The sequence below is a fragment of the Echeneis naucrates genome, chromosome 14 (assembly GCF_900963305.1).
Source record: "Echeneis naucrates chromosome 14, fEcheNa1.1, whole genome shotgun sequence".
Lineage (NCBI taxonomy): Eukaryota > Metazoa > Chordata > Actinopteri > Carangiformes > Echeneidae > Echeneis > Echeneis naucrates.
In genome coordinates this window covers 1,534,604-1,557,497 of record NC_042524.1, presented here as the reverse complement: position 1 = coordinate 1,557,497, position 22,894 = coordinate 1,534,604, and the positions used below count along the sequence as shown (strand labels likewise).

General features: G+C 44.3%; 1 protein-coding gene and 1 non-coding gene across 2 annotated transcripts in view; one reads left to right on the top strand and one right to left on the bottom strand.

Annotated features, from left to right (window-relative positions):
- Window positions 1–22,894, bottom strand: part of LOC115054358 (polypeptide N-acetylgalactosaminyltransferase 10-like) — a 64,917-nt gene that overhangs the window by 39,796 nt on the left and 2,227 nt on the right. Inside the window, exons 2-3 of the mRNA XM_029519548.1 lie at window positions 3,643–3,745; window positions 2,882–3,020 (exon numbers count right to left, since the gene is read on the bottom strand). Coding sequence (XP_029375408.1) covers window positions 2,882–3,020; window positions 3,643–3,745 — 242 coding nt within the window. The remainder of the gene's footprint in view (window positions 1–2,881; window positions 3,021–3,642; window positions 3,746–22,894) is intronic.
- On the top strand, window positions 20,220–20,292 carry trnak-uuu (transfer RNA lysine (anticodon UUU)). The gene has a single exon. It is a non-coding gene; the product is annotated as a tRNA-Lys (tRNA).

Genomic DNA, 22,894 nt, shown 5'->3' with positions numbered 1-22,894 from the left:
GTGTGATGCGTTTTGCTTGTGGACTAGCTGATTTACTGCTGCGCTCAGAGAAAATGAGCAGACCAACGGCCCCACTTTGGAGGTTTGGAGATCAGGAAGTCTTCCATCTTATTCCCAATTCTGCTCGACCTCACAGTCCACCGCTCTTCATTTTATTTTATTCATTAAACAGCAATGAGAACTTCCGTAACGTATTAATTTGATAGATTGACATGTCGGTTTAATGTGGGATGACTAATGCTCGATAAGCTCACGTGACCCAGGAGATTTTAAAATATGAAGTAAAACACAAACTGTGTCTTGGAGAGAGAACACGTTTTAAACTGCTTTCAAAGTGAAAAGGTCAGGAAAAGGCTGTTTCCAGGTGGAGGAAAAGTGCTGAAGGCTGATTCAGGTCAGCGGGTCTCGAGCTGCTCGGCAGATGGCATTTGTTGTGTTTTAGTGTTTATTTTCAGTATTTTCTTCTTTAATGAGTCGGAGCAGAGTTGAGACAACAACAGCAGCAAAAAACAGCATATCTGTGCCTCATCCTCTCCACGACATCTGCTCTTTAAAGTGATGATATCAGGGAGGAGATGCATTTGTAGTTTTAAGGACCGAATGACCATCTTTATATCTCCTTTCTAACAACAGGTCAGATACCCGCCCCCTCATCCACATCTTGCAGCTTCTCTGTCACCTTCCCCAGGTACTGGCAGCCTGGAGGGGACGTGTAATCCCTCCAGCTTTAGTTCCTCGACGGCTCCACCAAGAGGCCTCCTCCTCTCTGGATGTGCCTGCAGGGAGATATCCAGGAGGGATCCTGATTACATGCCTGGACCGTCTCAAATGACTCCTCTAAACAAGTCGGAGCAGCGCCTGAGGCTCAGCACGCTACAAGCAAAAAAAAAACAAAAAAGAAAAAGGAATGGGCCTGAAATTCACGGTCTATCCTCTGAGGATAATGAGGTTTTGAGACAAACTGAGCAGTAACTCATCCCATGGTTGTATCTGAGTCACCGTCCTGATCTCGCCTTCTGCTCGATGCTTTCATCAAATAAAGACAACTCCAATGAGCAGATTACTACAGACTTACTGAGCACATTCACGCTCACAACAGGATGAACCCCTCAGTGAGCTAACCCTAACATTACCACAGACAGCTGAGTCAAAGAGGCACGCTGTCAGGAATCCTCGCTGTGTTTTCAGTTTCATACACGAAGAAAGTGTTTCAAACGGGACGAACCAGCGTGGCAGAATTAAGACTCTCCACTTCCTCTTTCTTCGTGAGGAAACTCCCCCACCCCGAAAATAACCCCGGTGCCGTTGCTGCCCGAGTAAAAGCTGCTCCCAGCGCAACACGTCTATCATCAGTTGTTCACACCTTGTGCACAGACCGGGGGGATAGGGTGGGACATCAATGACACTGATAATTGCTGTTGAGAACATGGTTTATAAATACATAGGTGCTGTGTGGTGTGTAATCAGCTTGTGTCTGTGTAAAGCTACATCTCTCCTGTGAATCGACTGGGCAGGTTCATAACTGGAACATTTGTTCCAAACGCTGCTCGTTGTAATGAGTTGGGACAGATCCAGCGTGGGAAAATAACAGTGTAAACAAAGCTGAAAATAGGGTTTGGTGCTGGGGCAGGATGTTCCGACCGGCCACTGTCACCTCCATCGCACAGGGAGGGGGAGGAGCACTAATACCACCACATTTCGAGCTTTTCAATGTTTTTAATTGAAGTTCAAGTCCCGAGTCCTTCTGATCTTTAAATAGTCGCAATTAAAATGATTTGACATCTCGGCGGTGAAGCCCCTTTAATGCACACGTTGTCTAATTAAACGCCCACACTGTGCTGCTGTGTACTGACTTGATTGCTCTGGGGATTTCACCAGGCATGAACTGGAAATACGAAAAGTGTCAAGTGCACATGTCACGTCCAAGTTCACAGTTTCACACACTTAAGACAAACTTCCAGTTCAACTTCAAGTAATTCTGCGCTTTTTCTGATCCAACATCTGTCTCTCTCTCTCTCTCTCTCTCTCTCTCAAGCTATAATTTACGCCGCAGGCGAACAGCATACATGTATGTGCTGTGAAAGTTCTCAGAATTCTAATTTTCTTGATGAGCTGAGCAGAAAATATCACATCAACTAGTCTTACAAAAACACTTCCCAGGTCAGACCTCCTCCAGTAAACAACCATCTGCTGTGAGGAGCAGAGTCTGCAGATTTTCGATCCAACAGAAGACCTCACCAGGTGATCCATTCTTCCTCTGCGGTTGATGGAGTGCCAGTCTGGGAAAAATAGCTCACTGAGGCCTTTGGTTGGAATGAAAACCAGCAGACTCATCGTCTGTCTGTGGCCCATTCCTGCTCCCGTTCAAGCAAAAACAGCCGTACGGACAAAGCTGATTTATGATTTTTGCTGGAAAACGGTAGAGCTGGCCGAGGTCAAACAACAAAGTGTTTTTGGTCCGGTCTTCGCTCCACATAAAGATGACCGATGTGGGGGATCGCAACACGGTCGACTTGGGAAACGCATCGACAAAGGACACAATAAAGAAAAAAAAAAGTGTAATGTTTCTATTTTATCATTTATCAATGAGGTTGGATCATGAGATCTGTAAAAGGTCAGGTGAAAGTGAGATCACACCCACATAAATGAGCCGAGCTTTGATTCTGCACGGGGAGGAAAGTTCCAGCACCAAAGGTCCAATTTAAAACTATAAACACACAAATGTTGGCGTCAGAAAAGTTTCCTTGGCAACACAACACAGAAATCTGATAACGTTAAACGTGAAGGGAAAGGTGACATCTGTGAATCGGGTTTATTACCCGGCGGGGCCGTCTCCACACCAGCTCTGCCTCCTTAGAGGAATATCAAACAGGGCACTCACTTTGGATGCCGGATGTCGGGGACAGACCGGTTGAGGGAGATCCGGTCGCTGACATAGATGTTGAACCCGTTCTCCCTGTAGGCCTGGTCCACCCGGTCAGCGTCTGTTAGCGGGAACGGCTTCCCCTGTTCACCGTTACCTGGAAGACAGGTGTACAACATCAAATACACACAGCAGAAAAACCTTCTCAATTAGATAATCTGGCTTGGTATTAAAAAATTCAGAAGAGTCCTCAGACCAGGACCTGGTGAGGAGGGCTTTGCTGTCAGACTAAGGGCCAATTTCAACACTGACAAAAGCATTTAAGCCCTTAAATACAGAAATCACATCAGACTGACTGAAGTCAAGTTTTCTCCTGGAACATAGAAATACTTTCCACAACTTTGGATTTGTGTTTAAAATGAAGTGGATTCAAACTTTAGACAAAGTGATCAGACCTAAACTGATTGAAATGCTAAATGCAGAGTCAAGTTTTTGCCAGCTTCAAATTATTCAGGCTTATTAAAAAGTGGATACACTCCATCATCATTATGATGCCATCCATCCTTAAACTAACTAAAACTTCATCGGCTCATTTCAGGGATAAACCTGTTATAGGTCTGTGATTACTGTGGATGATATCAGTGCTGCCAAGCTATAAGACCCAGAGGGGAGGCGGGATGGTCTGTGTGTGTGTGTGTGTGTCTGGATATGTGCATATAAGCGTAGAAATCTTTCTTCAGCATACACAGAATTCATGTGAAAGGACTCGGAGGACCCACCGGATCGAGAGGCGTCTCTTTTGATTGCTTCATAGTCGTGCCAGTCTTTCCTCCGAACGCCGTCTCGTCCCAGCTGAGGGTCCTTCCCAATCCGGTTCACTCCCTGCAGACACAGATCAGCACATTCAGTGTTGCATCACATTCCTGCCTTGCCTGCATCTTTATTCATTCATTCATTCATTCATTCATTCATTCATTTATTTATTTATTTATTTATTGATCTTGCTGTAACTTTACTCCATTATCTTTTTTCTTACATAAATGCCAAACCTGCAAGATTACGGGCCATTTTTATTAAAAAAAAAATGATCAAGTTCACGAGATCTGTAAGAAACACGACTAAGAAGAAGAAGAAACAAGTTTTAGTTCGGTGGATTAAACGGAATATGAACCTTCAAATGTCAGAACGACTTTAAAGGCGGCACAAGTCCATGTTTGTCATTTAAAATCAAACAGTAACAGATCAAATGTGACGGGCCGGTGATTGCAATTAATACCAATAATAAGAAAGTTAATAAGAGACTATTTCGAATGATCAGAATTATCAGAACTCATTCAGCCAGTGTGTGCAACACTACACACACGTCTGCCAGTATCAGACAGCATCAGCCCCCCCCCCAACAGCAGAGCTCTGGTGAGAGTCTTTCCACACAAAGTGTACTCTTCTATTTCATGCTTGACGACCCTGTGAGGAGAATATCAATGGCGCCACGCGCAGCCCCCTCAGAGGCCTAATACACACACAAACGCTGCAGCTCAGCATACAAAAGGCAGGACCTCCCCCCTCCCCTCCACCCACCCACTTAGTCATTCTGCACACCGAGCGACTTCCAGTGACTCGGCGTCGTGAATTACAGGATCACAGCACAATGGAGAAATAATTAGCTCGATGGGAGGAGGCAATTAGCGAAACACTTTAAATACAAGCGGCGCCACTGACTGCATAAAACACTGTGAATTATTAATCAGACCTCAGCCTCAGTCAAACATGACACTGAATAACAAACCAGCGTACAGTACGTACACAAACACACACATTTGGCTTTTCAGACTCGAGGTGTATACTGTTGTTGGAAATTCTTGAAGCTGAGGTTTAAGATTTGAGATGTTCAGAGTTAAAATCAGGTTTCTTAGCTATGACGACAAATAAAAGCATTGTGGAGCAAAATGTTCCTTTAAGATAGAGGATTTGTTTCAGGATTAGATTTTGGGTTGGGTAGATACGATGAGAGCGACAGAATGTCAAAAACAGGAGCAACAAAATAAAATTCAAAAAAGGCTTCGTGTTGTTGACTGTAAATTTATGAGGCGCCGCTAACATAATATTTAAAGACATCAGCACTGAAACATCTGCTGAGAAACTGATAGCTTTCTTCAGTTTTAACTGATCTGTTTTTAAAAGTCTTTAAAAACAACAAATCTGAACAGCACCAGCTGGAGAAAAAAAAATTACAACACATACGTGGCAGTTTACATGGAGCATGAAATTGGCTCCAATATGTTAAAATCAATCTGAATTTGATGACGCCTTAAATTTCACCTCTTAACAACTGTGTTGTCGTAACTTCCCAATCAAAGCTGCATTCATAACTAAATGAATAAAAACTGGGGCTCGAAGCCGAGGTAGTCTCACTCCCACATCGAGAAATCGGGATCAGGCTCAGATGACAGAATCTGAGACAAGCTGAATGTTGTGATGTTTGAATCTCCGACTGTCTGATTGAGCGTTTGGCCTTTTGGACAGTCGCTGGTTTCCTGCAGTGACTCTCAGCCTCATGGCGTCGATGTCAAATGGAAGTCTGGAGGTTATTTTCCGGCCCTGGATTGAAGATATCTAGTGCTGGATTTTGCTTGAGATTCTCGGTGTGTTTCTCTGCATTTCTTTAATTCCTCCACGCGAAGCTCGACTTTGTAGATCAGCCTGACAAAAAGAAAACCTTGAATGCTCCGAGTGTTTGTGTGATGAATATGAAACCTATTATTCCTGGCCTCTGCCTAGACACAGCAAAGCAGCGATATGAAAAACTGTTCGGCCGCGCTCGTATTTTCATTTTCCTCCTCGGCTCTCTCCTTTCCGTTTCCCTGTCGCGGGCAGACGCCCTCAGTGTGTCACACAACGACCTGACAAGCAGCAAGAGTCCATCTGTGCAAATTTATACTAAAAAAGAGGCGAGATTGTGCCGCCCCATTTCCTCCTGATTAAAATTTCAGCACACGTCGCCATGATATTCCTCTGGGGCTTTCCTCGCTGCTCAACAAGACCTTGAAAAACAAGACAAGGAGAGAGGAAAACTTTTCAGCTAATGTGTGCACATGTTCAGTTTTGTGGAAGCAGAACGTGGGCGGGTGCCGAGAAGAGAGAAGGTAATTGAGACTGACAGCAAAAGAGGATGAGTCTGAGGAAGAAGGAACAGCGTTGATGAGCAGATGGAGGGCGAGATCACGTGTTCGCGCTCAAAGCGGCGTAAGACGAGTAAAAACACTCTGAAAACACAGTCTCCCCAAATAACCACTTAACTGGAGTTCTGTCCTCCATCTGAGACTCAGCTGAAAAGTCTGAGAACACATTTTAATGGCGGATGAAAGGTCAGATCTCTGAATGAGGTGAAGAGATGAATGTCTGCGCTAAAAGTCGTTTGAAATCCATCAAATCTGAATATTTCTGTACCAATACGCCTGATTAATGTCGAGATATTTCACTCTGAATCTGGCCGCTTGGATGATGTTAAGGATTCATCCTCTGGGGACTCTGCCCGAATAAACCAAAGGGGACAACGTGTGACTCTCAGAATAACTTTAGTATTTCATGTGATTTCTTAATGCAGTTTTGTACAAAAAAAAGAAAAAGCTTTTTATTTAATTTTACTTCGATTTAAATTTCACTTTAATTTGTTGTTGTTATTGTTATTATTGCTGTTATGAGCTGTTATTAACTCAGGAATAAATGGTCGATAAATCTTTTATAGAAACTGCAGGTGTTGCTCCCTTCAGTGTGTAATTTGTTTGTGCGTCCACCGATACATTCTGCTTGTTCAACTTTTGTCGTTGTTGTTATTGTGCTTGCTTGAAAATAGCCAGAAGGAGGAGATGGACTTGAATGTCCATCAGCGTCTTAAATCTCCTCGTTTTCAGTCCAATTTACTGAAAGATGTCCTTTGTTTTAAGGATACATATGTTGAACGTAACAAAATTCTCTCAAATAAAAAAGAAGCTTTCAATGCATTTATTGTATTGAAGATGTTTTCCGTCGTCACAAAGCTCAGGCGCCATGCTGCCACGGGATCAATCCACACAAACGCTGTGACAGGACATCGGAGGGCTGACACCAAAATCCAGACATGCTAATATGTCTCAGTTACGTGACAGACCCCAGAACGACAGAAATAGGCCTCTGAATCTGGAGGCTGGCGGAGCGAACGGCGATGTGACTGGTGTCACCTGGCAGCCTGATCCCTCATTAAATTTAATGGAGCCCTTTTAGTGGTCTATTTAAGTGATGACAAAAGGCCACATGTCAGTCAGTGTGTGAACACAGACTCACAAAAGACAGACTGGAGAGTGTCAGTTAACAAATGTGTATTTGTAGAGGACATGGACCTTCCCGTCTTCCTAATCTACCTGAAACAGGACGCCGAAGGAGGCGGCTCTGCGGCGTCACAGGCGACCGCTCCTCCTCCAAAGCTGCGCTCAACTCAGCGACTCCAAAGCAGGCAGGTTTACTTTTCAGCAAAGCTTTCAACGACAGACAACTACAGCATCTGAAGTTCTTAATTTGGATCTGAATGTGTGATATTGGAGGAATGTTGCTGCTTTAGGAAACAGAGCTGCCTTCTCTTTATCTTTCGGTATCATCCGGCTCCTGAATGTGCTGTCAGGCTCATATGACCGCAGGGGAAAACAGAAGCTGTTTATTTTAATACACCAATCCAGAGGTTTGAGAACTGTGACGTGAAAGGCAGTAGATTCAATGTGACCTGCACTTCCTCAGAACATCATCATCATCATCAGACAGAGACTTCATTCTAACTGCAGTATTTTCCTGATTCCTTCAGTGTTGAAGTCGTCCATTAACAGCCATCTGTGTGTCACCGGTGCAATTAAATATAAGAACTGCTCATGGATGATTTAGTGTATTTAATGGAGAAGTGGGAATTATGTGGTTGCATCAAATTTGGCTGAAGTTTGACCCCAAAGCAGAAGTTTGAAATCCCCTTCACAATCAACAACGAGCTGTAGGGATTGTTGACTGTTACGTGATCTAATCTGCTCCAATCAGAAACTATTCAACACTGAGGACAGTTACGGACGCCGGTCATCGTCAGTCTCTCCTCCTGATGACCTCAGTGGTGGGGATTAGGACACTGGCCGCCTAGCCTCGTTTCCACGCTGCTGTGGTCTTCTGCTGATCTGCCCAACAGCAGATTATGTTTGCTGGGATTGGTGCTGCTGCGGATTTAAGCTCTAAACAGCTGTTGTCGGACATTGTGCAACACCAACGCGGACACGGAAGATGCTGCTTTCTCTACCAGACGGGAGACGTTCTTTGACATCCGACATCCAGCCTTCCCCTGATCCTTATTTGTTAAGGCCTTGTTGTCAAAGTTGAGATTATTTTTTTGCATGTGGCGTTATTTCGCCTGCACAGGTAGGATGATGAATGCATCACATGACCGCAGCCTGAGGGATGAATACCTGGAGCCCACACTCTCTGGTCAACCTCCCCCCATGACAGATTTCCATTTATCCACTCTCCAATTTATTTATATATCTTTCATTGTACTGAAAAGCTTCTAAGGTGAAAGTAGCACAACTTTTTATTGGAAGAATTTAAATAAGACATTTTCTCCCTCACTTGCTATTAAGACTTCCCTTCATCTGCTGGACTCTGGATGGGTCAGCAGTCTATCGCAGGGCCAACAAAGAACATTTACAGTCACATATTAACCTAATGTCCATGTTCCTGGAACTGTGATGGGGGGGGCTCAACACAGCCAAGTTTATTTGCAGTTAGAAAGGAACTTCCTCAGTATAGAGTTCCTCTTTGTGTTTCCACAGGCAGTGTTTTCCTGTTTTCTTGCGGAGTTGATGTGGGTGGACAGTAAATCCAGAAGCTGCCTGCTGGATTTGTCAAAGTCAGAATCCTCATATTAGCTTTGGTTAATCTTTGGAAAATACTTGTGCACAGAAAGAGGAGCAGTAAGTCCAGTCAGTCACATCAAAAACATAAAACCTGCCCATGAAGTCCAGACGCAGCTCACAATTCACTGTTTCACAGCTGTGATGTTCGCCACTGCAGGGAGGAAATATTCTGAGACAGCATGAAGCCTTCACACTGCTGTACAGAAGTAACAGCTCCGGATCCAAAACTGTTTAGAAAACAGCCCCGTTTGACACTCTGCGATACACAACCGATTTCATTGGGTTCGCTGCTGAAGTAGCAGAAGAGCTGATATTACCAGTAGAGCAGAAAGTCTGATAAGAACAGAGTCCCATCCGTTCTCGGAGGAGGGGGAGGGGGAGGAGGAATCAGACCACCTGAGGTCAATACTTTCCTTTTCTGTTTCCTCTCCTTCTGAGAGTCGACAGGAGTTCGGAGTGAGGAGAGAAATCGTTTTGTTTTTTTTTCCCCTTTCCTCTTTCGTGATCTGTCAAGATCAGAGGCAGAGCTACCTCAGCCCCCGAAGACACAATTACCTTTCCTGTTCTACCTCAACCTCTGCTCCTCCTCCTCTCCTCAGCCACTTCATTCACAAGTCAATTTGACCCGGCTGTCCCAGCTTATCAGCACAAACACGGGCTACCGGAGCTCACTCGCTATAAATAGCACAGTGTACCACTGTACCCACCGCCAACCTCCACCAACCTCCACCTCCACCAGCTACAGCTCCAACAAGCTGCTGACTGAGACTGAAGGTGAATCATACCACCTCTTGCAAAGCGTGTTACTAGAAAATGGTTATCTCTAGTGTCAAAGTTTTGAAAATGCTTGACAGCAGCGGTAGCTGTAATTTGCCCAAGTCTTCCCTTTTCTCTGATACTGTCATCATTTGCTCTCAGATAAACATCAACCTGAGGTACGATGATTCAGACAACGGAGCTCCGGAGGGGATGTGAAGACCAAAAAACAACAGAAGCTGCAAAATCTCGGGCAAAGGGCAAAAAATAAAATGAAATAAAAAAAACTTCATTTGACACCAAGAAAAGAGCTACAGGCAGCGGCTGCATTGTTGCACTCATTCTGTTGTTTTCTCTCGTATTTGCCTTAATCCTTGGAGATATACCGAGTTACAGAAAAGGAAGTTGGGAGATTCAACTCTCAATCCGCCCCAAATCTCTTCTTCCTGGGGCTCCGGTTCCACCGCTCTTCTTTCCCCCCCGCCAAAGTCAAGGATCTTGCGGATGGAGATTGAGGCGACCTCCCTGGAAGAGGAGCACGGCGGGGCTGCCACACAAACCTCTCATTTCCCAAAAGTAGTCATTATCCACAGCTCTCCTGCGACCAGAGATACCAGGCAGAGGACTGGACAAAGGCCACGACAGATGGCAGCTTCTCTGCCTTCCGAGGCACTTCTTGGCTGCACACAGACGCATTAAAACAAAAACAACAATGCAATTTTTCGTGACTTTCGTGTTGCGTGGACAGTTTCACCCCTTGCAGGATGTTTGTTCTGCAGGAAAACAGTGAGTCAGTGTTTATATCAACTGCCATCAGTACCAACAACGAGACGCTGCCAAACCTACGCCGATCTGCCGCCAAACAAAAGCCGAGCGCGCCATTAAATATTTCTGCAGGATTTATGAGGCTTTGTTTAGCAGCATGACATTTATTTTAATCTAGTTCCTCACAACATATGAGACTTAAGTACACAGAGCAAACAATTCATCTGGCATAAGAGGAGAAACGACGATTTCTAACATTTAGAGACTTTAAAGGTTGTTTTGTTTTTTGTAATGGCACCAAAAACTGAAACTGGGACAGATGTGTGGAACGGAGCATATGTGAAGCTGCTGGAGGCATCTCAGCTGACATTATGCAAAAGAGACTGCTCCATGGCATTTAAGTTAAAAATTGAATTTTAACCAGAGACACGGTGTGATGGATGTGTAACGGGCTCTGGTGGTAATTTACAGCTGTGTTGCCTCTGCCATGATCACAGCCTAAGCTGGCTCACCTCCAAACCCATCTGAGCAAAGTGCTGTTCAAATAAGCTCCTTATCATGTCTGAGGGAGAGGCAGCAGGGAAATACGGCGCTTTGGCCATTAAACACTGAGCACTTACGCTGCCCGCTGAAGGAGCAGCCTCCCATCCCGTCCACGCCCTCGGTCCTTGGAATAACATAGGGGACGGGGAATGTCCTTCAGGCCCGGGTCTGCAGGGTCAAGACTGAATGATAGAAACCATCTGTCCTGCTGCAGCATCCTGGAGTCGAGGCTATTAATCCTTCCAGCTAGATTGTTTTGTAACAATACAAGTTTCTCCTCTTGTAGAGAGGTCAAGAGCCACATTTGTGCTGCAGGGTATTTACCAGATTAAATTTAATACCTTTTTAATTACAAGCAAAGATGGTTACTTTATGTCCTCTTCACAGGGATAGTACAGCATTAAATATCCATTAAGGCAATTACATTTGATTAATATTGCAAAAATCATAATAATAATTAAAATTTGAAGTGCAAAGATTTGATTGTGACTGAAATGAAGTTGAGTCCATTTAAAGGTCCCCAAACAGTAAACAGTGTCTTCTTTGGTTAGTTCAGATTGTAAAGCAGTCGTTGGTTCAATGGCAGACTTTCAGACCAAACATCACATGACCCCTAAAACAGACCTCGTATCACGTACACAAAATGCAGCAGAATCCGAGGGCAGGTTCAACACTTAGCTTCATCCTCATTTCCATTCAAATGTCACACTGATCATATTTGCTGTGTTTGTTTCAGACCACAAATCCTCTATTCATCAGTGAAAGTGGGAAAAAAAATGAAGTCATTCTGACTTGTCTGTCATAATAAGTGCAAAATGATTTTTTTCAGGAATGTTTTTCAACCCTGACACATCCAAAGAGAGAAAAAAGATGAACTAATGTTCATTTGTCAGTTACACAATCCAGAAAACGATCGATTCGTCTTTTAACTGTCACACAAATGAAACTCCTTTTCTACCAATTCCTGACAGGCTGATCAAATTGTCCAAAAAAAAAAGACAGATCAGAACAGGAAATTATTTCTCTTGCAGCTCTGAGTCCGAGGGAAATTTGTCTCACTGCGAGACCTCTGCAGGATTGAAAGCACTTGCCTGGTCGATCTTTCTTTTATTACACGAACACCATTTTCTAACGACTAGCAGCTCTGCGTTGTGTGTTTATCCCCCCCCCCCCCTCCTCCTCACCCCTTGGCCCTGGCTTCCTCTCAGTGAGCAGAACTCAGGACTTCATCTCATTACGATGCTGCCGGGTTTGGCGGAGCTTAGCGTGGGAGGCTGGGCTGCCACCGAGGGGACGGAGGACAGATGTGGCTTACATAATGATCCGCAAATCAGTTATCTCAGTGGTTCTAATCCCGCTAGCTTCCCTGCACATAGCTCCCTGCGACTGGCTCGGCCTGCTATGCCGAGCCGTGCTGTTCCGTGCCAAATCAGAGAAGCCCGAGGCGCGCTGCTCCTTCCCACCGCCGGTTGGGGAGACCGAATCAATGGGCTTGGCTGGGGAGAGCTTTTACAGCTCCACTGGAAGGCAATTATCAACATTTGTCAGTCGGGGGACAATCAGGGCCCCAGGATGACAGCTTGGAGTTCAAAAGACAACAGTCCAATACGAGAGCATGATGTCAGACAAAGTGGGCAGAGGACCGTTAGAGAGACCCCCATTCAACCGCCGCCTCATAATGGAATAACAGGTTGTAAATCAATCGACTTGTTTCAGGCAGCGAGCTCCGGTTCACCACTGCCGTAACAGAGTCCACAATGGGAGCAGGAATGACTCATCAGATTTGAAATCAAGATACAAAAAGAGGCCACATCTATTAAAACGTCCATTCATATTTCCTCCGCGGCCTCCCTTGGCTTCTAACTCTGTTGTGGAGTCTGCTGCTGTCCGAAGGAACCAGACAATGAACAAAAAGATTACAAACAATTGGGCTCCATTCAAGCTACTGCAGTTTAGTTTAGACTGTTAGAAACGCCGCTGGTCCTGATTTTGTACAAGTGAACGGCTGCATAATGATGTAAACCAACAACCAGTGACAAAAGCAACGCAAAAAAAGAAATGAAAAGAGAAACTGAAGATTTTAACTTGTTATGGGGTTAAATTCTGCAGTGAAATGCTTTGAATGTCTTTGGTAAGTTCTGCAACTAGTGCTGCTTTCTGCAGCCAAACTGGAGTCTGGATGGAGTCTCTCCACGCAGTAAAACGTGGTTAACGTTGGGTGCTAACTATCAGCCACTGCCTGTTACAAGCTACTGAACAACATATGCAGCCAATGCGACTTGTTTTGATACGTCTGCTCGTCACCAGCCGTGGACGACAGACTAAACTGAGTCTGGTCCAGGTTTCCCAAAGAGCGTTAATCCTTCTTTCTTATTTCAGGGACAGACAATGTTGAACAGCTTGAAGTGGCACTTTCTGTTGTCCAATAAGGGCAGGACATTTTTACAGAGCAGAGTGTGTACTTGGCCTCTTCGGAACGGTGTAATAAAACAGTTCAACAGCTCCGAAAAAGAACCAATTGATAAAATTGTGTGCACAACCTCAAAATTCAGAGAGCTCTTCTCCGCCTTCTCCAACATCCAGAGACCTGCGTGCAGTGGAGAGGTCTGAAAACGCTGAACGAGCCTCTTTGACTCCAGACGTGAAAAGGGCTTCCTGCTCTCCATGGAAATGTGATCGCTTGATTTTTTTATTTTCCATTTTTCCCTTTTGCTGTGACTGTTTTATGAGTTTGAACTGTTGTCAGTGCCATCAGGAACTGGTTGATGGCGACATCTCGGCCCAGTTCAGACTATTAACACGAGTCACTCCAGTTCGTCAGGTTCACATCTGAAAATGTCTCCAGATCTCTGGTCTGATTTAGCTAAGTATTTTCAGCTCACGATGAAACCGAAGCAGAGGGCCAATCTGGGCGCCAGTCTGAGCAGATCCGAGAGGTTTTTCATCAGTTCATTTAATGCCCCGATGGATGTTTAAGGACTTCCACGATAGAGAAAGTCAGAAGACTGAAAGACGACTGCGGCTGTGCGGCAGCGGGAACGATGACATTTAAAGTGGACTGATACTAACATTACATCAGCCGCTCACTGAGCTCAGAGAAACTCCCAGCATTCATAGCTGATTTCATTCTCCCTCTCCACTCCCCCACAGATTGTTTCACATCTCTAATCAGCTCCAATGAAAATATCTTACAAGACGAGGAGAAAAAGAGGAAATTTCCTTCAACTGTGATCCGAGGCGAAGATAGGTTGTGGGGGTGGGGTGTGTGTGTGTGTGTGTGTGTGTGTGTGTCTGTTTGTAACGATCAAAGCATCATAAATGCTAACAGTGACATCACCTGCTGTTGCTGCCTGCAGCTCAGTGAGGAATGCCACGGTCTAGCAGAGCAAAAAATGCAGCAATTTCTTCCGGAGACAGCGCAGCAGTCTTCAAACAGCTGTTATGAAGTGATGCTTAGGCAAAAAAAAGAGAACCAGGTCCGACTTCTTACTCTGAAGCTCACGCAGCGCCTCGACCGAAGTTGGCTAACAGGGGAAGAGAAGAAGGAAACTCTGAAGCTCAGCTGTGAGAATATGAAGCTCACACAATGAGAACCCAACCCCTGAAAATCCACATTTCCCGGCAGCGCAGGTGGAGGAGTGGTTAGCGTGCTGCCACCGACAGACCTCTGCTGCAGGTCCTCTCTCTCTCTTTAAAAATCCCAAACTACCAAACCCACAAACAGAAGAAGAATACTGAACACTGCACAGCTTCTTCTCCGGCACTCAGCTTTTGTTTTGTTGTTGACAGTAGATGGAGAAATCGATGTCTATAATCCTGCTTCATTAATGTGTTTGTTTTTTTGTTTTTTTTTTACTGCCCCCAATCTATCCTAACCTAAAATTGATTCAATAATCATAATGTTTTCACATAGACAGCTCAAAGTGGTCCAACAGACTCTGCTTCTCTGTTTCTGGACATTAACTAATCTCCTTTATTGATCAACCCGGCTGGGGGTTCTGGCTCAACTTCACCTTTCAGTGATTTTCACGGAGAGCAGAAGCTCGAGCTCTGGTTTCTAATTAAAATGATATATAGCTAATTGTAAAATGCCTGAGCACAAAAATGAATTTCTCCTCACAGCCTCTGATGAAGGAACTACAAATACAGCTTTGCATTGAACTTTGACCTTTTTGGATGTATTTCACCTGTAAGGCCTTTCTGCCATAATTTGACTGTTCCAGACTGATGGCAGTGCAGACAAAGGGAAGTTACAGTGAGTTCAATTTGACTTTTAACCATAAAAATCAGTCAGTCTTCAACTCAAACTGAACATTGATGGGCTAATTTGCATGAAAAAAACATTTTTTTTATCGTCTTTGATTTATTTCCTCAGAGACTGATGCTGTGATATCAGTGATATTTACACCAAACACAGAACAACAACATGATAAGTCAGGTAATTGTGTGCGACTTTGTGCTTGAGCCAGGTCTCTCTTTTTTTTCCCCCACTGACATTTCTGAGGAGCGTGTGAACGCACCGCAGGTCGGCGAGCTGCAGCTCCATCATTACTGGACACGGTTGGCAGAGGAGGACATACAGCAGCAGCGCCTCAGGTTAACTGGTTCATAAGCTCAAATAGTCTTTTTCCCATGATGCTCAGCTGATTTAAGTGCCACGTCGGCGAAATGACTGCAGTGTGCCTTATCACAATGATCTTTACTGCCACGCAGCCAGGCAGACAATGGCAGGTGGAAAAAAATACAGCTTTATCTTTTGAATGCACACACATACACTCACACACCCAAATCTTTTATCTTGTGTGCACAAAGCCCACAGCAGACTGACTTTAAATGCCACGGACTCGGAGAGTACAGGCAACAATAAAGAAACACAACTGAGGCATCAGAGTGCTGCGCTGGAAGGAGAAAAATTATCTCTGCTGCAGTTCCTTTAATAAATGTAAACTCATCACAGGTCAGGCTTTCTGACAACAACAACAACAACAACAAAAAGGAAGCAGTTTCCCAGCCAACAATAATATCAGTAATTACAATCCAGCTGCCCCAGATGTGGTGCTGCAATTTAAAACACTTTCCCTGAAGACGGCCCTGAGCATTCCTCTGTGGACTGGATGTAGAACCTCCACCTTCTTTATCGGACCTTATAAAGAGATCACCAGTCCTCTCATCTGGACCAGCATGGCACCAGAACAAGAACAAGAACAGTCAAAATCTTAGCAGCAGAATTGGAGATATAATAATCCCCAAGTTTTGGGTCAAGCTCCAGACAAGCTGCTTCCTAAACTCCCTAAGTGCAGTTTCACTGTGTCAAGATAATGTCGTGTTAAATTAGGACTTTGGCCCTTTTTAAACTGAAGCCTGTAACATTAACCTACACAATCATTACACCTGTGCAGATTAATACTGAGGAAGCATCCCAGCTCCATTAAGCCTGAAGTGTACGATGCTGAATAATGCATAAGCAGAACCTTTATTCAAGCAGTGCAAAGACTGCACACACAGATTTAGTCCAGAGAACAGAAATGTTCATATCTGACCCAAGGTCAGTGGAAGAAAAACACTAAATATACCGAACATAAAACCTTTAGAGTCTTTGTGAGATTCAGCACCAGTAAGCAAAGTGCTGGCCTTAAATTAGTGTCTAGGGATTAGTTTAATCATATGAACATTATAAAAAAGCAAAAAAAGAAAGAAGACGCGGCTCCATAACCCACGTGGTTGTAATTAAAAGCCCGACTCCTCGCTCCGTATCCACAGGCTGTCGGCTGCACCTGTCCCTCATTTGGCTCCTCGCTCCGATCTGGGCCAGCAGATCCCTGACAGGCATGCAGAGCGACTCCTGCATGCACAGCCAGCAGCGAGTCAACGTCCTGGGGAGGAAACGCTGTCCAACAAAGTCAGCCTGTGAACAAACATCTTTTTTTTTTTTTTACCCCCCCCCCCGCTTTGTCTCCTGAGGTGTCCCCCCCCCAACCCCAGCTCTGAGTGATAAAGTGCAACGACTTAAGTCTGCAGCGAGTAACTCCACTTGTCTTTGCAAATGACTTTCACCCCCTCCGTCTCCCTCGTTTCCAGAGGCTTAACACATTAAAGATACAATCTTATTTCCCAGTCCAGAAGAGTAGTTAGCCCACAACTCAGAGACGCTGCATCAGGTATTGACGCTAACAGCTTTCCTCCTGCAGCCGGCCGATTTATTTCTCTCTAAATACTCTCATGTTGATATTTCATCCTCACTATTATGTTTATGGATGGGACGGAAGCATCACAAACAACAACAATCAGAATCGTTATCAATCAATCAGCTTCCTTAACGGATTGTTTTGTCTATTAATTGTATGAAAACAATTCAAGAGACGAAGATAAATGCTTGAAATGCCGTTTAGGCCGAGCAATAAAGAGCAACCCCCCGAACTGAGAAGCTGAAACATGGCAGAAAGATTAACCCATTATCAAGTAATTGCCAATTAATTTCAAGTCAAGTGAATAACGGATTAATCATATAATTGTTTAAGCTTTAGTTATTTTAAAGCAAAGCTAAGGATGATTTGTCTTTAAGATAATATCTTTTATGAGGCATGTTGATTCCTGGAGGATTTATTTGTGCTTTTAATAACCCGAAACCATCCAGATGTAGTTTAATGTCTCCCCTCTCTGGTGTTCCTCTGGTACCAACAGGTCTTTCAGGTGCAGGTCCGGTCTAGCCACAGCTCACAGCTTTGTAAAGCCCAGCAGTCGGTGCTCATATGAGCCGAACAGACTAAAATGCACCGGCCAGCCTTGGTCGTTGTCCTGATGCTAACTCCTGGATCATCTGCCAGCATTGCAGAGATCGGGGCCCAACATCGCTGCGTCCAGCTCTGCTGCTGGAGTGCAGAGTGTTGAGGACAGAGGAGCGTGTTCGGCCACAGACTGAGACATTATGGATGTGGGCGATAAGACAGCAGCAGTCTTCCTTTCCATCTCCACAAAATCTCTGAATGACTGGAAAACAAAACTGTTTTCAGGTTACGACCCTTCAATTTGCAAACCAGTATATGATTTCTGAAACTGACCAAGCAAAAACGGAGCCGGAGAATGGTTGCGGCTCTGCCGGAAACTTCAGTGACATTCTCTAAATGCACAGAAACAGAAAACAGTCATGCGTGACTGCAACATTCAATGTCTGCCAAAGGTGAACCGTTACCTGCAGACTTCTGGCTCGACGTTCACCTTCTCTGAGGCTTCCACAAAAATGAAGAAATAACAAAATACAGACGTTTGTGCTGTAATAGACTGTCCTGTTACCATGCACTGTGTTAAACTGTGTTAATCCCGCTCTCTCAGCCTCTGTAATTGCTCTTAACCTCACAGGATTCAAAGACTTGGCGTGATTTCCTTAATTGCAAGAGGGGCCCTCCATTTCCCGCGCTTGTTCACAGTCATGGAGAAATTCAGCACAGCCTGAAATGAGTCCCCGATAATGAAATGTGCCGTAGATTCCTTGTGTGTGAATGTGAGGTGATTTTTTTGTGAGGACAGCCAAAACACATTCACTTTCAATTTTGTGTTTGTGCGCTTCCTGTAGGTGCTGCCTCGAGGTTTCCTGAGCACTCTACACAAACACACAAAAAACCTTTTTTTTTTTTTTAAATCCCTCGCCTGGTATTAGTGTTAAAACATCACTCCATCTCTCTCCCACATGATGTCAATAGAGCAGAAAGGAGAGATTTTTCACAGATCCACCGGCTAAACTCTTATTCAACTTTAATGCTTTCAGGAATAGCAGCAGAGAGGAAACAGACGGGGAGCTCAGGACCAGCAGGGACCGGACCTCCAGGCATCGGAAAACCAGGACACTTAGGTGACGACAAAACTACGTCTTGTTTGGCCCATTTCCTGGAATTTTGTTCCAGCAAGTCGAATCCATCTGCTCACTCTGATCTGTTCATTCAAAGGGTCATCTGATTAATTCAAGCTCCCTTATTGTATTGAGGTTTATGTCGGTGTTTTCTTTGACCCTAAAGAAGGTCTGGGTTCCTTTTAGAGTGTCAAAGGCCTCAGTCTGGACTCATAAACTGAGCAGGTCCACCAAGGCCAGCCGACCTGGATACATCATCCAACATTTATTCAAGGATGATACACTTCGTCCATATGACTGAGGAGGCACTCTGCTTTTGACCATTGTTTGTCAAACCCGACTCGTTCTGGTCCCATTTGGGTCTAAAAGGAGGACGCAGTAAAAGATCCTGAGTGTTTTTATGATTCTACATTAACACAGTGAACGTGTCAGAGGTTCTGGTTTTGACCTTAAAGGTGTCTCTCCTCTGATTGTCCGACTGACCTGTTGTTGTCAGAGCTCCAGCGAGAAGCATGAGAGAGGAGATGGTTTGTTTTTTTTTTTTTTTTTTTAGTTCTTAGAGCCATAATTACGTCTTTTGGCTGTCAACACACTGTAGGAGTGAAAAATATGACACATTGAAGTGGCTGCATAATAAACACCATTATGTTGGTGTGCAAAGGGATTCTCAGTTTTTTCCTTTTCCCTCCACAATATGCTGCTCAGAAAATATTAGCTTTTCAACAATTTACAAGCCAAATGACTCCATTAAATGATTTCATGGGGTCCAATCATGGGTCCTGAACGCCCACAGCATAATTACAGCTGATATGTGCTCTTCAGAAAAGTTTTTTAGTAGGTAAAACAATAAAACATCAAGGATATGTTTATTCTTTCCTCCAAAAAAAATGACAAAACATTCTGTGTTTTCATTTTTGAAGCCTGTGGGAGGCCTGGAGGGCAGAGGGGTCAAACAAATATCTGATTTGCATCGTGACTGTGGGTTGGGAATACATCACAAACAGACAGCCAGGGAATTCAAAATCAGACGCCAGCACTTGGGGTATTTATTCAGAAAACCGGTTTGTTCTTGAGTTGCACTCGGCGCGACAAGCTGTGGTTTGTTCAATCTGCAGCTTCAGAAGCAGAGAAGTTTAATTAAAACAGCTTCTCACTGTAGTTTGTTTTTTTTTTCCAGCAGACACGTCTCCTTGTCCTGAGATGTTCCACATACACGTCCTTGTTTACTCCGAAGCTCGGCTCATTAATAAGAGCAGAAACGTTCGCCGGCTGACCTTCCGCTGCCTCTAAAATCAGTCTACAGACACATACAGTGTGTCACAGGGTGTGTGTTGTACATGTGTCAGAGGCAAAGTGCCCAAGGTCCTGCAGTGACGAATGAACAGCTATCCGGCCTGCAGTGTGTGGCTCATAAATGCAGCCTCCGGTGAAGAGACACCCGTATGACTCTCCAGCTTTCGCCCTAGATTCTAGATTTCAGCAGGGCTACACAAAGACATTGAACAGACTAATTCAGCGTTTGAGTTCCAGTGCCCCAGTGGCCTAATGGATAAGGTGCTGGCCTTTTAAGCCAGGGATTGTGGGTTCAAATCCCGTCTAGCGTGAGCAGAAGCGTGCTGGGCCCATAACCCAGAGGTTGATGGATCGAGACCATCCTCTGCTAGATCAGCTTTCCTTCAGGAGAAATCAGTATCTATGTCAAGTTCTGAAAACCGAGTGTGCCATTTAAGTTTTTTTGGCTTACTGGATGCAGACTGGCAGCAACTCCTCACATCTGAGATGCTGCGACTTAATACTGATCAATATTTCATGAGGTTTCCACCTGAAACTGCTTCGTATCAAACAGAATCAACTGCCTTTGACAGCAGATCAGGAGTTTTAAACTATCCAGTTTGATGTTCAGAAATAAATTCAGCCAACCTCAGATTCATTGGCAGTAAATATAAGTTTACTCCTAAAGGAAAAGTCCCTCAGTACGGATGCAGGATGTAACATCTGTCGGCCTTGGTCGGGTTTAAACTCATCAGGTCCTGGACCAGTCAGGTCTAGATTCCCACGCTGTGATTATTTCAGCACATTCTGTATTTTTTGATCTTTCGGTTGGGGCGTCTCCGTGACACCACACCCCTTTGTTTATTCTTCTTTACTTATCCTGAAAATTGCAATTCAGATATCGCACTGGGCCGAAAATTTGATTTCAACAACATTTTGAGGAATTGTTAAGCTCTGCTTCGAAATCCTGTTAAACGTGGCGGCTCTGCTGCAGGTGAGCTCGAGACGATTGTTACAGCGGCAGAACGACACGCTGTCTGGCAGGGAGGTTTTATAGGCCACAATGTCAGGCAGAAATAACTGAGCTCTGAAGCTGCAGACGGAAAAAATGTATGTAGCTGTAAAAAAAAAAGAAAAGAAGACAAAGCATCTCGGCTGCTAACGTTGAAAACGACGCAGGTTGCAGGCAGCTGTACGACGAACACGGCACAGGTCAGAGACCAACACAGCCTTCATATCCTCGATAATATCGACCAAATAAAACCATTTAACAGCTACATATTATTCAAAACGCAGCAACCACCTAACTTTTAAAAGGCGCCAACGACTCCCAGTTAAATATTTTTGTGAGCTGTTCGATGTAAACGAGGCCGATGGATCTCAGGTGTTAGTTGAATGTGTCTGTCAGCACCGTTCTGGCCTCAAAACTTCACTTAACCTTTTAATCTTGCTCTTATCTGTTTTATTTTCACTTCTATTTCTGTTATTCTCTCTCCGTTAAGCACACTGAACGGCCTTATCAGGAAGAAGAAGAAGGAAACTCAGAGGTGAAAGAAAAGTTGCAAATTTATCTGCAAAGGTTCAACAGCTACAAAAGCCTGCTGACCGTTTGCTAAATTAAAATTCCAGGCTCCTTCCATCCACGTTCAAAGACAAAACAAAGCCCAGACACAGACTCAGTCATCCCAGACTCGCCTGCCCGACTGAGACCGGATTGGAAATCGAAGGTTCTCGCAAGTTAGTGTTAACACTTTTGTGCAAACCTGCCAGGCTTTTGTGTGGAAATGGATTCCTTCCAGTCAAAACTGTCGTTCAGTCAGTCAGTCAGCACAGCAGGTTAAACTGCAGCTTTTTGTTTTATATATATATATATCTTTTTACCCGCCACTCTCATCTCCTCTAATCTCCACTTAACCTGAGCTGTCGGGGCAGATGGGAGGAAGCTGAGCGGCCTCCACTTCAACGGGCATCCTTAATAAGAGACGGGGAGAAGTGCAAATTACCTTTCTGTTACTGTCGCGGCGGGGAGTTTGTTAGAGCTGCAGGATCGCTCGTTGGTACAGTCGTGTTAGTTCAAAGGTCAACGCCTCAGAGGAAGACGCTGGTGTCAGACCTGAACTTATCAGGACCAACCACTCTTTGTTTTACCAATAAAGAGATTTATTTAGTTTTTAGTTTCTAAAAAATAAAAATGTCTCAATGAAACTGGCATTTTTTTAGGATTCAATGGTGATTTGCTGGCTTTGGATCTTAATTCAACGGGCGAGTGAGTTCACTCAGTAGGTTGTGCAACACAAATATACTTTTGACGTTAAAATGTACTTTTGAATACTTCTGTGTTTCCAGAAACACGTTCTTCAGAACTCTAATTCAACTGAAGCAACTTTCACTGGTATTGGACAAATATTTGACTCGTATCAGAAGCAGCTGTGAACTTTGTCTTCTTCTGCCGGTTATTAAACTGCAGGAGAAGCAGACAGGGGTCAAGAAAATGTTTATAACTGTCCAGTCTGAAAATTCTGCCCCCCCCCCAGCCAGGGAGAAGCCCTCATACCCTCAGCAAGCTGCGTTCAAGAGCAGATGGGAAACATCAGCTCGTGCCATTCAACTCAGGAGATGACAGCAGAGAAAATAGTTAGCAATGATTCATCTGCATCATCACTGCTTTTCAACTAGAAAAACAATCTGAAGGCTGTTAATGACTCACAAAAGGGCGTTTTGCTTTTGTTTGTTCGTCTTTAAAGGCTCCTTCATTATCAGGGAATGCTGTCGCCACTTTTTTTTTTTTTTCTTTTCTCCCCCAGATCAGCCCATCTGTGATCAATCCACTCCGGGTTGGTTGACAGCTGTTATCACACAGTCTGCTAAATTGCCACAGGATTTTTCCCAGTCTTGTAGACGTCCCTTAATCCCATTCGTAACATTTCTTGTCAC